Source organism: Episyrphus balteatus, chromosome 2 (assembly GCF_945859705.1).
Source record: "Episyrphus balteatus chromosome 2, idEpiBalt1.1, whole genome shotgun sequence".
NCBI lineage: Eukaryota > Metazoa > Arthropoda > Insecta > Diptera > Syrphidae > Episyrphus > Episyrphus balteatus.
The window spans coordinates 54,309,126-54,324,922 of NC_079135.1; the positions used below are offsets into that span (position 1 = coordinate 54,309,126).

General features: G+C 30.0%; 1 protein-coding gene across 2 annotated transcripts; it reads left to right on the top strand.

Moving 5' to 3' along the window:
- The first annotated feature begins 10,241 nt into the window (after nucleotides 1-10,241).
- On the top strand, nucleotides 10,242-15,133 carry LOC129910983 (protein TsetseEP-like). 2 transcript variants are annotated; one of them, XM_055988604.1, is made up of 4 exons: nucleotides 10,242-10,421; nucleotides 10,496-10,573; nucleotides 11,048-11,224; nucleotides 14,674-15,133. In XM_055988604.1, exons 1-4 carry the CDS (start codon nucleotides 10,359-10,361, stop codon nucleotides 14,956-14,958), a joined length of 603 nt encoding a protein of 200 aa, XP_055844579.1. In that variant the 5' UTR covers nucleotides 10,242-10,358; the 3' UTR covers nucleotides 14,959-15,133. The 2 variants fall into 2 exon arrangements, with proteins under 2 accessions (XP_055844579.1, XP_055844580.1); XM_055988605.1 differs by lacking the exons at nucleotides 10,242-10,421; nucleotides 10,496-10,573 and adding an exon at nucleotides 10,644-10,735.
- Nucleotides 15,134-15,797: the final 664 nt, after the last annotated feature.

The window sequence follows — 15,797 nt, forward strand, 5'->3', positions numbered from 1 at the left end:
GCGATTATTTTAAAAGGAAATAAAACTGAATTAAAAATATAACTCTTGGCATTCCGTGTTTTTATTTAAAAAGATTCTAACTCGACCATTGTGACACTTGTATTTCTCATTGTTTAGCTAACTTTAATGTTTTTTTATGCAAGAAATGTTTTTAATCAGATTTGTTAGTGTCTTAGACATATAAGAAACAGAAGAGCTTACGAAAATGGCGAAAGAAGAGTAAAGTGTGATTTAGCTGCAGTTCAACAAGAAATTAACTATGGTGAAACATTAAAACTAACTTCACGAAACCGCCAATGGTTTAAAGAACTGTAGATAGCTATAGATATAAAGGGCAGATTGAATCATATGAATGATCTCATCTAAGCGTTCTGCGAAGAGAACTTATTTAGACTAGAGCACTGATTTAAAAAAAAAAAATTGGAATTTGTATGCTCACTTGGAAACAGCTAACCAATCACAGACGCGAAACTTACCTATTCAGGGGCTTAAACACCATTGGGGAACAGATGCGGGGCCCCCGTCACGACCCAGGGCCCCGAATAGAGACAATGGAGAGAAGGCAACTTTTTATACATGAACGACGCAAAACATGAATCAATTCGGACACACGAGAGACAAACTATATTCTTCAGTGTAATGTATAATGAATTGGTGGCCATATTTATTTTATCTAAAAAAAATAATAAATATTAGGTACCTCAGGGGCCCCAAACAAGTAAATAGCTTTTTTGAAAGAAAAATTATATACATAATTTCAATATTTTCGGATTTGTCGCTTTTTTTTTTTAATAAAGACAGTACCTACTTTTGTACTCACCCAGAACGTTTCGCATCAAGTTTCATTGAGCGTGGTCCTTTCTTTATTAAAAAACGCGGCAAATCCGAAAATATTAAAATTATATCTGTAAGAAACCGTGAAAGCCTTAAAAGTTATAAAAAATATATACCTATTATCTTAATAGAGCTCCAAAAAATATCTTATCTTATATATATAATTCTCCTGTGCGTTTGTTTGTGACCCTACTCCTTCTAAACGACTTGATAGATTTTTCTGAAATTTGGTGGGTGTGATAAGGTCCATCCGCGACAGGTTTTGTTTTATAATTGGAACCGGTAGGTGGCGCTGTTGTCAAGTTATATGCAAATTCCGTATTTGGGGTCGAATGACTGAACAGATTTTTGTGAAATTTCGGGTGTACGGTAAGGTCCATCCCAGACAGGTTTTGTGTTATGATTGAACCCGGTAGGTGGCGCTGTTGTCAAGTTACAGGCAAATTCCGTGAATTTGAAACATGTTTTTTTTTCATAATTGGACCCGGTAGGTGGCACTGTTGTCAAGTTATGTATATGCAAATTCCATATTTGGGATCGAATGACTGGACATATTTTTGTGAAATTTTGTGTGTGAAAAGGTTCATTCCAGAAAGGTTTTGTTTTATTATTTGACCCGATATGTGTCGCTGTTGTCAAGAGTGAAATTCAATATTTGGATTCCGAAAGACTGTATAGATTTTTGTGAATTTTTGTGTGTGTGATAAAGTTCATTCGAGACAATTTTTTTAATAATTGGACCCGGAAGGTGACGCTGATGTCAAGATATAAGCAAATTCAATATTTGGGGTTTAAAATCATTCAACCGTCTTAAGTTGGACTTGACTCCATATTACTTGGCTTTTAAGATGAAATTATAATCTAAAGCACACTGATGACTGGTAATGAAACGGGAGAATGCGTGATATTTTTCGTGTATGCAGCCGGGTTTCATCGATTTATTAGACGTTATCATGTCAAAAAAAAAAAAAAAAACACCAAACCCAATTTTGACTGCCCAATTCATCAGCTTTATTTAAAATTTAACATAGGTAAACGTTACTAAAATTTGTAAAGAGTCGTAAGTTTTAAGTGTATGGGGTCGTTTAATTAAGTAATCGGCTACAATTTAGCGCGAAAAGCGTACCAGGCTTAAGTATACAAATTTCGATTGTAGTCACGAGGCGTAGATGATTATCAAGAAGAAAGATTTTGGGTCAAGCCTTCTTTTTATACATTTTACATTTTGATATAAAAAGGACATAAAAGAAATGAATGAAATTTAAAAGAATGAGTGATTTAAAGTAATGTCAAATAAATTGAAAATTCAGCGATGAAATTTGAGATGTCGCCACAAGTGTATTGGCAAATTGCCGTATTTCTTAAAAGCCCAATTTTTGAAGTGCCGAATTTTTAAAAGGCCATTTTGAAATATTTATGGAAAAAAGTTTGAAGGAGTTGAAAACTAATTGTGCTACTTTTTGTGGCACTACAGCAGTGAGCATTTTACAATCTTACTTACATAAGTTCTAAAGTGAAAGTTTAAAAGTAAACTGATTTTACTACTGAAAACTTACAAAAATGTGTTAAGAACCTTATTTCGAATTCAAAACAACCAAAAAAAAATTTGTTTGAAAAAAATTTGCTACTTTTCCAGAAGATTCGATTTTTTCAAATCTCTTTTCGAGACGGATTCACATACATTTTCACATACACTACAATATACAATTGCAAAACGTCAAACCAAACTATAATTTGAGACAAAACAAAATTTAATAAACCAGAGCCTTTATTGGATAAAAATATAGAAATTTAAAACATGAAATCATTTCAAAATAGTAAAAAATATTTTGTTTCATCTATCACTAGGACACACATAAATTTACAAAAAAAATTACTTCTAATTGAATTTCCTAAATATGTATCGAATTTTAGTATATAGTTTGTGCTCCACATATCAACCGAACCGAGTGAACCGATTTTTTTTTTGTATTGGAAAAGTTTTACACATTACAGGGCTTAAATTTAAAAATAAGTACTAGGAAAGGCGGAACGAAGTCCGCCGGGTCAGCTAGTCTTATATATATAATTCTCCTGTGCGTTTGTTTGTGACCCTACTCCTTCTAAACGACTGGACAGATTTTTCTGAAATTTTGTGTGTGTGATAAGGTCCCCCCGAGACAGGTTTTGTTTTATAATTGGACCCAGTAGGTGGCGCTGTTGTCAAGTTAGAGCCGATATCCATATTTGGGGTGGAATGACTGAGCAGATTTTTGTGAAATTTTGTGTGTGTGATAAGGTCTATCCTAAACATATTTTGTTTTATAATTGGACCCAGTAGGTGGCGCTGTTGTCAAGTTATAGCCAAATTCCATATTTGGGGTGGAATGACTGGGCAGATTTTTGTGAAATTTTGTGTGTGTGATAAGGTCTATCCTAAACATGTTTTGTTTTATAATTGGACCCGGTAGGTGGTGCTGTTGTCAAGTTATAGCCAAATTCCATATTTGGGGTCGAATGTCTGGACAGATTTTTGTGAAATCTTATGTTTGTGATAAGGTTCATTCAAGACAGGTTTTGTTTTATAGTTGCACCGGGTACGTGGTGCTGCTGTCGAGTTATAAGCAAATTCAATATTTGGGGTTTCAAAATAACTCATATTCAAGGCTAATATAAACAAGCATGATTTAAATCTTTAAAATGATATTTCCTCAACCATCTCACAGTTGAAAATTGGTATGATAAACTGGAACTTATAATTTGTTTAAGTTGTTTCAACTATACCAAATATTAATACAATTTTCGCATTAATTTTAAATTATTTATTTTTTTTTAAGAAAATGTTTTAATATTAAGACGTATGTATGCATAGAATAAAGACGGATTTTTTTCATTTTTATTCGTTTTTTTCAAGATTGCTTGCTATTGCTATTGTTCGGTTACTGACACCAACGTTACTTACACGGTAACGGTAAAGGAACAAACAAATACAAATTTCAATGAGAGAAATACTATTGTTAAAGTGGAGTAAGAAATGAGCGTTAAAAGTGAAATCTACATACCTGCCGTATATAACGTTATAATAAAAAAGGTTGTGTACACAAAAAAGGAAAAAAACGTATGATATGATTCGTACTCCAGATCTCTGGTGCAAAAGACAAATCATTCATCAGTTTCACTATGGAACGGGAGAGTCATATTTTTTTGGGTTGGTGACGTTTTCCCCAAGACATAATCCCCAAACTAAAATCCCCAAACACAAAGCCCCCAAACTGAAATCTCCAGCAGCAAAATCTCCAAAGAAAAAATCCTCATAGCAAAAATCTCCAAGCCAAAATCTCAAAAAAAAAAAAAATGTGTTCAAGTAGTAAATCATATACATATTTGTTTTGGACATAATTATTTGCTTTTTCGTTTTTTGAATAGAAATCATAGCCTAATCCATTTATAATTAGCTTTTTCGTCCTTTATTTCATCTTCAATCATAATTAGTGGAGTCAAATTAGCTTTATACCTCGGAATCCAGGGAAAGTCGATGCATCTGAAAAACGAGTATAGGGCTGCATTATAAAAGGGTCAAATAAGAAAGTTAAAAAAAAAAATTTCACCGCTCTCGATTACAACAGTTTTTATGGACCGCTAACTGTCATTCCGTATGCAAGCGTCAATCGGAATTGCTGTCTCATTTTAGATTTTGATCAAACTTTGTAGGGATGTTCTCTAGGACTGTAAGGAAGCAAATCCATTATGATTTAATTTTAAGTTGCGTGGTTTCCCCGCTACCCGCATTCGAACTTTTTCAGAAGGTCATTTTTATGTTATTATAGCTTTGCGTCTACTAAAGATATCTTTTTGTTTGAAACGCCATTTTAAAGCTTAAGAGTAGTAATTTTTGAATATATATTAAAAAATTACGTAGTAATTATCACTGAATTAAAAATAATTTTTGAAAAACTGGTAATTTTGCTGATTTTTCATGGTTTTTGACTGGCTCCAGAACCTTGGCTATTATATGTAGGAAGCTTATACTTACCAAATATTAAATATAGATATTTTTCAACAAAATAAATCTAAAATGAACTCGATGGCTGTACTCCTTATGCAAAAATTTTAAGTTCAAAGTTTTGAGTTTTTTGAAAAAAATATTTTTTTATACTATGATTTTTTACGATTTGACTAAAGATAGAAACATGAAACTAACAGTGTGTTAAGTTGAAACTTTTAACTTTAAGTCCTCTAAATAAAATTGTGTTATTTTCATATCTTCTTAGTGTACCGCTTGTTTGAAAATTCGCAGAAATGCTAAAAAGCCAAAAAAAACCCTACTTAAGGCTATGATTGCACTATGTTTGACATAAGATAGAAGCATGAAATTAATAATATATTTAGTTCGTACTCTTAGCTTAACACACTGTAAGTTTCACCTTTCTTCGTTTAGTCAAATCGTAGAAAATGACAGTATAAAAATTAGCTTTTTTAAAATACTCAATACTTTGAACTTAAAATTTTTACATAAGGAGTACAGCCATTGAGTTCATTTTAGATTTATTTTGTTGAAAAATATCTATATTTAATATTTGGTAAGTATAAGCTTCCTACATATAATAGCCAAGGTTCTGGAGCCAGTCAAAAACCATGAAAAATCAGCAAAATTACCAGTTTTTCAAAAATTATTTTTAATTCAGGGATAATTACTACGTAATTTTTTAATATATATTCAAAAATTACTACTCTTAAGCTTTAAAATGGCGTTTCAAACAAAAAGATATCTTTAGTAGACGCAAAGCTATAATAACATAAAAAAGACCTTCTGAAAAAGTTCGAATGCGGGTAGCGGGGAAAACACGCAACTTAAAATTAAATCATCATGGATTTGCTTCCTTACAGTCCTAGAGAACATCCCTACAAAGTTTGATCAAAATCTAAAATGAGACAACAATTCCGATTGACGCTTGCATACGGAATGACAGTTAACGGTCCATAAAAACTGTTGTAATCGAGAGCGGTGAAATTTTTTTTTTTAACTTTCTTATTTGACCCTTTTCTAATGCAGCCCTATACTCGTTTTTCAGATGCATCGACTTTCCCTGGATTCCGAGATTTTACAAATTTTATGTCTAATTTGACTCGACTAAATTCCATCAACAACATATGAAAATCAACAGACACTTCCATTTATTAATAATTTTGAAAAACTTCAAGTGCCTTCATAAATTGTTCTTCAAAAATACAATCGTTATTATGTCATAACGGTAAAAAGATGTCATTTCCATGCCGCAAGAGCAACGGTGTTAGTAGTAGGAACTGGACATTAGGGATTTGGAGATTTGGAAATTGTTTCTTTGGAGATTTTGTCCATGGAGATTTTCTCTTGGAGATATTGGCAAGTTGAATTATATTTTTTGGAGATTTTGTTCCATGGTGATATTTTTTCTTGGGGATTTCGTACGACTCCCATATTTTTCTATTATGCTGGCGGGGTTCATCGATTTAGGCACTTTTTGCAAAAATTTCAGAACTAAAACCAGAGCCAGTTTTTGTATATTTGTGAATTATATAACCTTTGAAATCGTTTCAAAATAGTAAATATTTGTTTTTTGATCTGTAACGAGGACCACATAAATTTACAAAAAAAAATCGCTACTTCTTGAATTTCTTAAATAGCCAAAAAATATCAAATTTTAGTAGCGACTGCAAGTGATTGGAGTTCGAGACACATAAGATTTTGTTTTTAAAAACACTTTTTTTTTTCGATTTGACGCAAAAAACCTGTGCAAATAACATACATATCGATCGCCTGGGAAAGCACAATTATTGTAACTCCATAGGATCTGTTAAGGACTTAATGTTGTTATACCTTAATAATAATATTAAAATTTTTGAGAGCTGTCAAACAAATGATTTCCTTTTCTTAATACTTTATACAATTTTATATTTGTGCTCCACATAGTATCAAGTTGTGGCCCGATTTTTGTATTGTATTGGAAAAGGTTAACACATTACAAAGCCATAAATTGGAAATTAATACTAGAAAAGGCGGAACGAAGTCCGCCGGGTCAGCTAGTTACTTACAACCAAAAAGAGTAGGGCGTATACCACAGTACACATAATAAGGTAATATATTCCGAACGTTGTCAAAATTTGTTTGTCAAAAATGGGCACCAATCTGTCAGGTCAGCCTTTAATTTTTATATTTCAATCGCAGTAAACAGGAAATTTGTTTTTGTTTTAATTTATAAAATGTCATTTAAAAATATTATAAATTGAAAAATAACAAATTTTCTTAGTGTTTCATCGCGGAAAATGGTAAATAATTGTTTAAAAATTAGTGGTGTGCGTGGTTTATCGGTTTTTGTGCGTTTTTCGTCGGTATTTTAAACAATTAAGAATTCGGTAGCTGACATTGGTCGCCAAAGTGTCATGTTTTGACAATCTGGCGACCAATGTCAGTTCGGAATATATTACCTTTTTATGTGTACTGTGGGCGTATACGTACTTTTTTATTTGTTCTTAATTTCTATATCAAATGGGCCCCAAAATTTAGCCTTGCCCTAGGCCCCGGCAACTCAACGTACGCCACTGTCCCTTATGTTTCTAATTCCATTATGCAACTGTAACACATCGCACGCATCATATGCAAAAGTAACATCTAATATGATGTATTAAAAAAAATAAAGAAAATGACCAAATGGTTTATTTTTAGTGAAACGGTTTTTGAGAGAGTTTTTTTTTAAGTTAAAAAATAAATCTCAAATTAAAACATAAAAAATGATTTTTTTTTTTAATAAAAGTAAGACGGAAACCTATGTAAATGAAGCAAGCTTATTGAATTACTCTAATAAAAGAAACAGAATAAAAATAAACTCAACTGTTATTTTCTCTTTATGATTTAAATTCGAAGTGTTGAACAAATATTAATAAACTTTTTTTTTTGTAACTAAGCTTTTTCCTCTAAATTTTAATTTTTGCTGCACTTGTTTTTTATTTTTGTCTCTTATTTTTTGAACTGCGCTGTTTTCCTTAACGGGGCAGAAAAAACCCCTCCCATAGTAAAAAAAGGCATGTATTTGATGACCTCTACAAGAATCCGTTACTATATTCCACAGCGTAAGTTATCGTACTCTTGCCAATTGACGTAAAAAAAAATTCCAAAAAACCTCGGTTAAAATTTTTAAAAAATCCGGACTGCTTTTGAACTTAGAATCAAATTCCCTTAATATTGCATTGCATAGGTATAATAGTTGGGACTAGAGTTTTTAAAAATAATTTTGTTTTTTAATGCACTTACTTTCCATTACAAATTAAAATAAATTGCACGACTGGGGTCGCACGTACTTGCTCTTATGCTTAAAGTAAAGCTTTTTATTCAAGAAATTTAAAATTTCATTTTTAAAATTTAAATTTAAAAGTAGTTTAAAAAAATTAAATTTGTTTTTATAATTAATGAAACTCCGTTTTAAATTATCTTAAAAAAAAAAAAATAAGCCATTTTATTTCTTGTATAAAAAGGTATTTTTAGAAAAAAAATTTCGAAAATTGTAGGAGCCGTTTTTTAAAAAAAATAATTTTTTATATATAAAATTTTTTTAACATTTTTTTTAAAAAAAGTTGGTATGCCATTTTGAAGAAATAATTAATTTACACATAAAAACTAAATTTCAAAATTTTTCATTGATCCGTTTTCAAAAAATTGATTTTTGAAAAAAAAAATTTTGAAATATTTTTTAAAAAACCAAAAATGCGTTTTTTGAAAATTTTCTAAAATTTTATTATTATCTTTACTTGCACACTTTTGTATAAAAATTTTTATTTAAATCGGGTTAATGTTGTACGAGATATTCAGAAACGAAAAAAACCGTTATATGACAGGTACCGTTAATAACGGTACAAAAAATATTTTTTTTATTTGAAAAGTTGGATCTTATGTGTAGTACTACACACAAAAATTTTAATCAAAATCGTTAGAGCCGTTTTTGAAAAAAAAAATAACTTTTCTATTTCCGTTATATGGCAGGTACCGTTAGTTTTGGTCATAAAAAAAAAAATTCAATTTCCCCTCTAGGGAATCACCAAAAACTGCTAACTACCAAGTTTGAAGAAAATCACTTCACTCGTTTAGGCTGCAGCTCCAGATAGAGACAGACACACAGACAGACAGACAGACAGACAGACAGACAGACAGAATTGCCGGACCCACTTTTTTGGCATTCTCCATCATCGTAATGTCATGTAAAATTGTTATCTCGAGTTCGATTTTTTTTACGAATCCTAAACTTGCCCTATAGTACCTATATCGCAAGTAAAAAAAATTGTTGGCAATTTTCAATTTGTTTGCATTACAAAATAAATTGAACGACTGGGGTCGCACGTACTTGCTCTCATGCTTAAAGTAACTATAATGTTAAAGCTTTTTATTCAAGAAATTTAAAATTTGATATTTTGAAGAAATTTCATAAGTAGTATAAAAAAATTAAATCGGTTTTTATAATTAATTAAACTCCGTCATACATTATCTTAAAAAAAAAAAAAATATGCCATTTTATTTCTTGTATAAAAAGGTATTTTTAGAAAAAAAATTTCGAAAATTGTAGGAGCCGTTTTTTAAAAAAATCATTTCTTATGTATAAAATTTTTTTAACATTTTTCAAAAAAAAAGTTGGTATGCCATTTTGAAGAAATAAATAATTTACACATAAAAACTAAATTTCAAAATTTTTCATTGATCCGTTTTCAAAAAATTGATTTTTCAAAAAAAAATTTTGAAATATTTTTTAAAAAACCAAAAATGCGTTTTTTGAAAATTTTCTAAAATTTTAATATTATCTTTAGTTACACACTTTTGTATAAAAATTTTCATTTAAATCGGGTTAATTTTGTACGAGATATTCAGAAACGAAAAAAAACCGTTCTATGACAGGTACCGTTAATAACGGTACAAAAAATATTTTTTTTATTTAATAAGTTGGCTCTTATGTGCAGTACTACACACACAAATTTTAATCAAAATCGTTAGAGCCGTTTTTGAAAAAAATTAACTTTTCTATTTCCGTTATATGGCAGGTACCGTTAGTTTTGGTCATAAAAAAAAATTTCAATTTCCCCTCTAGGGAATCACCAAAAACTGCTAACTACCAAGTTTGAAGAAAATCACTTCACTCGTTTAGGCTGCAGCTCCAGATAGAGACAGACACACAGACAGACAGACAGACAGAATTGCCGGACCCACTTTTTTGGCATTCTCCATCATCGTAATGTCATGTAAAATTGTTATCTCGAGTTCGATTTTTTTTACGAATCCTAAACTTGCCCTATAGTACCTATATCGCAAGTAAAAATATTATTGTACTAGAACGTTTTGTAAAAAAGAAACATTATTTTTTTTTTACTCTAAGTTCGTTATTGGAACTAGCTTGGCTGCACTTCTTTAAAATTTCTTGCAGATAACGGGTTACTTTATTTTTGTACATTTGTCAAATCTTGTAATAATAGTCAAGTTATTTTAATTCTACATAATATTAAACTAAAAAAGACACTTTAAAATCAACATGCAGTTATTAGTGCAAGAAACCATGTGCATTCTATTTATTACAATTTTCGGGAATATTTTAGTAAGATCTATTATAATTAATTACCTACATTCATACATACATTTTAGTGCTTCAATAAATTTGTTTGTGTATAGTCTATAGCGGTGTTGGGACGGAGTCCCGGTGTGAAATCGAATTTAAGAGAAAATTCGATGCAAAGAATGCGCCGACAGGTAATTTCATTAAAATATATACATATATATTAATTATATAAATAATGGTTTATTCTTAAATGTTCTGTATACAAAGTGTAAAGAATTAAATTAATATTTTTTTATTAATATAAATGTGCTGTCTATTTATCATTAAAATATATGGATCACTCTTTGATTGCCGTACGAAAAAAGAAAGCCCAGTTTTTTCTACAGTTCATCATCTACTCATTTTTAGACTTTATTAGCAAAACAAAACCTAAACAAATACTTGTAAATTCTGTTTTTGTTTTGCGGTTTAAAATGAAAAATGAGAAAACACTGAGTTGCAGAAACAACAAAGCTGATATTAATTTTTTTACTTACAGTTCTAGCTGATATTTTTTTTTTGTAATTAATCCTTTATGCTTTTTGCAAACAGTTTCTTCATTATTTTTATGAAACATTTCAAAAATTGGTAGGTATGGTAATTTTTGAAAAATATTTTGTTTTCAGGGTCCTATAGTTCAACCTGATTGGGCTATCAATCCGGAAATAAACCTTTTTCAGGATTATAATGTAAGGGTAACAAATGAAAAGCTGGAAGAGACTGAAGCAATAAGAGACTACATACAAGAAACAGTTGATAATGGAACATATGTTGTTGAGCTTGATGAAGAAGATTTCGAAGAAGTAAGTACATTAACTACATACCTACCTAAAAATTATTTGGTTCAGTTTTGACCAGACACCTATGAGAAAATCATATAAGTTTAAGTTTCGATCCCTAGAAGTCGGTTTTTGTTTTTTTAGAAAAGTACATAAATTATCTTATAACGAGTGCTCAAATTTCAACCATATATTACCAATGAGGTACTTAAAATAAAAAGTGTGATACCGTTCGCCTTCAAATCTTTATTTCATTATTTTTTAATACTAATTTCTAGCACCTGACCTAACCCTTTAATGTCGTCAACTTGTGTTTTAACTTTTAAGTGGAAAGTTGTGCTGTAGCTAATTTATCGTTATAAAGGGTAGAGTTGCCTATTTGCCGCCGTCTCCAGTTTCCGGCCACCTTTCGGAAAATCGTTATAACTAATAACTAGTGACTTCGTAGGCTTTTTCCAAAATTTCGCTATTTAATCCAGTCAAATAAGGGTTTAACCTCGGAATGAATGTTAGTAGAAATTTTTTTTGCTCAATATCTTCCTTTTGCCATTCTATAACATATCTCAAAAGTCTAGAAAAATCTCATGTCCGCTTGTCGCGATTTCAAGGTCAAATCGCGAAATGGAGATTTTCAAAATTAGCAAAAATAGGCTATGGTATTATATACACATATGATACATGATTTCAAGGTATTTTTTAATGCTGATTCCAAAAAATCTAAAATCAAGATAATCTGACGTCTCTGGAAAAAGCTATACCTGTTTTTCATCTGTCAACTCATATTATTATAACAGTTGCAAACTTACTGCCGAAAAACCCTTAAAAGTTATGGTAGATGAACCAAATTTTGCATGAAGATTTTAGAATCCATCATTATTAAAAATCAAAACAATACATTACAAAAAATATATATACCTACGAAATAATGGTATTTTTTGATGGAGGGGCAAATATTAGGATATGCACTAAAGAAGATTCTTGTTCATCTTAGGAATAAGTGCTAATAGGCTAATTTTTTCATTAATCTTTGTTTGGATATTCTTTAACTACCCTCAAAAATCTAAAAAAATCTCATGTCCGCAAGTCCTAATTTTCCTGGTTTGAAGATAAGGTGCAGATTTTAAAAAATTGAAAAACAACATTTCAGATGTTTGTGTCAGATCAACATGAATAAGGTGCATTACTTCTCAGGGATGGTCAGGTTGACTTATTGTGAGTTTTTTTGGAAAAAGTGTTAAAAAATACCCTTAAATCATGTCCAATATGATATAGCAGCCTTAACTTGAAATGTGTACCACATGTAACTCCTATCACAGTAGGTGAAACCAATGAAATTTGAAATTCTTTCAAAATAACAACTCAATTGACAGCCCCAAACCAAAAATATAAAGTTAAGTGTGTTTATAGGAGCTATTTCATGTTTTATGGGGTTGGACTAATTTTGTTATTTTGGGAGTTGTATGTAGCTTTTTTGAATATTTTGTTGGGTATAACAACAGTTTACAATTTAAAGTTTAAAACTTATTAATATTTTTTTATGAAATCAGGGTTTAAAACAGTGTTTTGTATAAAAATGTGTGAAAACTACGATATGGACAAAATGACATACCCTACCTACATGGCCAAAACGACATACCTTCAAATTCATAGAAATTGTTGTTGTTTTTTTAAATTTTAACTTTAAATATGTCAATGGGGTATAAGCGAACTTCCGACCGCCAATCATGGTTCAGGCGATGCGGGGGGCATTTAAGCTGCTAATGAAAACAAAATGGGCGGGTTTGCAAGATCAAAAACATTCGGTGTCCCGCAGGCTACATTAAGGTGAAGCATATTGGACACCAACAAATTTTTTAAGTCCTATACAAAGGATTAGGTGGATTCAAGTAAGCTTTCCTTTGAAAATCTACACTTGCCAACTAATTTTTGTATTTTTGCATATAAAATGTGATATGTCGTTTTGTCCATATGACCTATGTCATTTTGTCCATACGATATGGACAAAATGAATTTCGATACTTTTTTTTCAAAGTTTTAATTTATTTAATTTTTTTTATTTTTTTAATACAATAAGTACTAAAAAATGAATAAAAAATGCAAAGATTGTGTTATACACCATGGGTATAATTTTATTGACGAAAAAGCTTATGGTATGTCATATTGGACGTACTTCCCCTATACATATACAAAAAAATCTTGTCCTACCCAAAATGCAAGGTTAATGTAACATTTCAATGGACTATATACAAATTTAAACTTTTCTTGCTAATTTTTTTAAGTCTGCACCTAACTTACTTTAACCTCCAAAATTAGGACTTGCGGACATGAGATTTTTTTAAATTTTTGACATAAGATATAGAATATCCAAACAAAGATAGAAACAAAAAAATTAGCCTATTAGCACTAATTCCAAGATTGTACCAGAATGTTTTTTAGTCCATATCCCAAACATTCCCCTTTTTTCAAAAAATACTAATTTTTCTTAGATATGAATTGTTTTGTCATTGCATTTTTTTGATTCCTATAATAATGGATATGAAAACCTTCATGCAATATTTGGTTCCTCTACCATAACTTTAAAGGGTTTTTCGGTAGTAAGTTTGCAACTGTTTTGACCTTGAAATCGCGACAAGCGGACATGAGATTTTTCTAGACTTTTGAGATATGTTATAGAATGGCAAAAGGAAGATATTGAGCAAAAAAAATTTATACTAACATTCATTCCGAGATTTACCCCTTTTTTCTCCTGATTTGGCACTATTAATTATGCTGTTGGAATAAAGCCTACGAAATAACTAGTTATACGGATTTTCCGAAAGGTGGCCGGAGAATGGAGACGGCGTCAAATAGGCCACTCTACCCTATTTTTCGAAAATTTTCTAACAAAATTTCTACCGGAAAACGTGAGAAATCATCGAAATAGTAAAAAAAAAGTTGATTTTTGTGTGAAATGAATTGGTTGTTTTTTCTTTGACGCTACAGATCAAATTTATTTTTATCATATTTTTTTTTAATTTGCTGTGAGAATTTTTATTTAATAACTGTAGATTTCGGTTCATAATCCAAAAGTATAAAGTTAGCCGTTAAAAATAAATGCATCAATTTTTTTCTTTTTTTCAGCAGAATATAATTTTTTCTTATAATTAAAGAATAAATGAATAATAAATAATCATTATGAACTTTATTAATTTCTGATTAATGAAAAAAAAAAATATTATTTTTATAATGTATCTTAAAAATTTGAATTTCAAACAAATAAACTTTCAAGCCTTTTCACCTTTTTATATTTCCAATTGTATATTAACTATGATTAATTAACAAATAAATGCTTGTATTAGCTTATAAGATATTCTATCTTAAAATGCATGCATAACAAATAAATAAATAAATAAAAAAAATAAATATTATAATGAGTTCATTAAATACAAAATTTTAAACTCTATCAAAAACTTAATTTTTATTTTATTTTTAAGGAAGAAATGCAAGCATTTGAAGAAACTCCCGGGGTAGATTTATCTCACCCAGAGCCAGAACACGAAGTTGAGTCGACAACCAAGAACATACCCGCAACGAAGCCTGAACCACATCCAAATCCAGAACCAAAGCCGGTACCAGCAATCAAACCCGTCCAAGAACCCCCACAACCAAGAACACCTTCTGAATCGCAAAGAAAATCCAAATCTCCACCAAAATCCTTCGCATCACCAAGTGGAGGTCGGTTGTTTATTTGGCTAAGAAAGAGATTTAATCGTTCGTAAAAGAAAACAATTGTAGAAGCAAATTTTAAGCATGGCTTTTTGTTGTATATATTTAAATATTTTTTTTTTATTGGTACAATATTAGGTATAAACGTTAGTTAATAGATAATTTTATATAATATTTGTTTCAGTACATGATTTCAATTTGTTTAAAAATAAAATAATTTAGCTCATACTTTCGTCTTGCGAACTCATTTGTTTGCATATAATAGATATATATTTATATAATATTGAGTGTGTGTAAAAAATTATTTCTTCAATTTAATTATTTTGTTTTATAATAAGTAACAACCTATATCCCAAATTGCATATCTATATTTTATTATTTTTGTTTTGTTTTTGTTTTAGCTAAATGCACATACATATTTGTAAATTTTTTGCGTTTTAAAATTTATAAATAAATCTAAAAATTAAATTTCTAAAGAGCATCAATATGACAACAATTGTTTTATTTTATTTTTTTTACTAGGCCTTATAAAATCAACAACTCATTTTAAGGCTGCTGTAATAATAGCGTTAGGATCTGATTTTATATGGGCAAATTTTCAGTGAGAAAATTTATAAAATGCATGAACTGAATACAGCTCTTCAAAGCTTAAAGGTAAATCATTTGACACAAACATTCTTGATCTTGTAGATTTGAATACTCTCACTGCTCCGGCACTGGCATACCTATGCCTAGGTCTTTTGTGACGCAGCCCATAAATATAACGGTTTGGTTTAGTAAGAATTTTAGACCACTTCTTTGCAAATTGTAAATATTGTATTTTTATCTTGCTTAGTTTTTTCTATATTTAACATTTAATCTTTTATGGGATGAGTCTTGTTGTGTAAAGGGA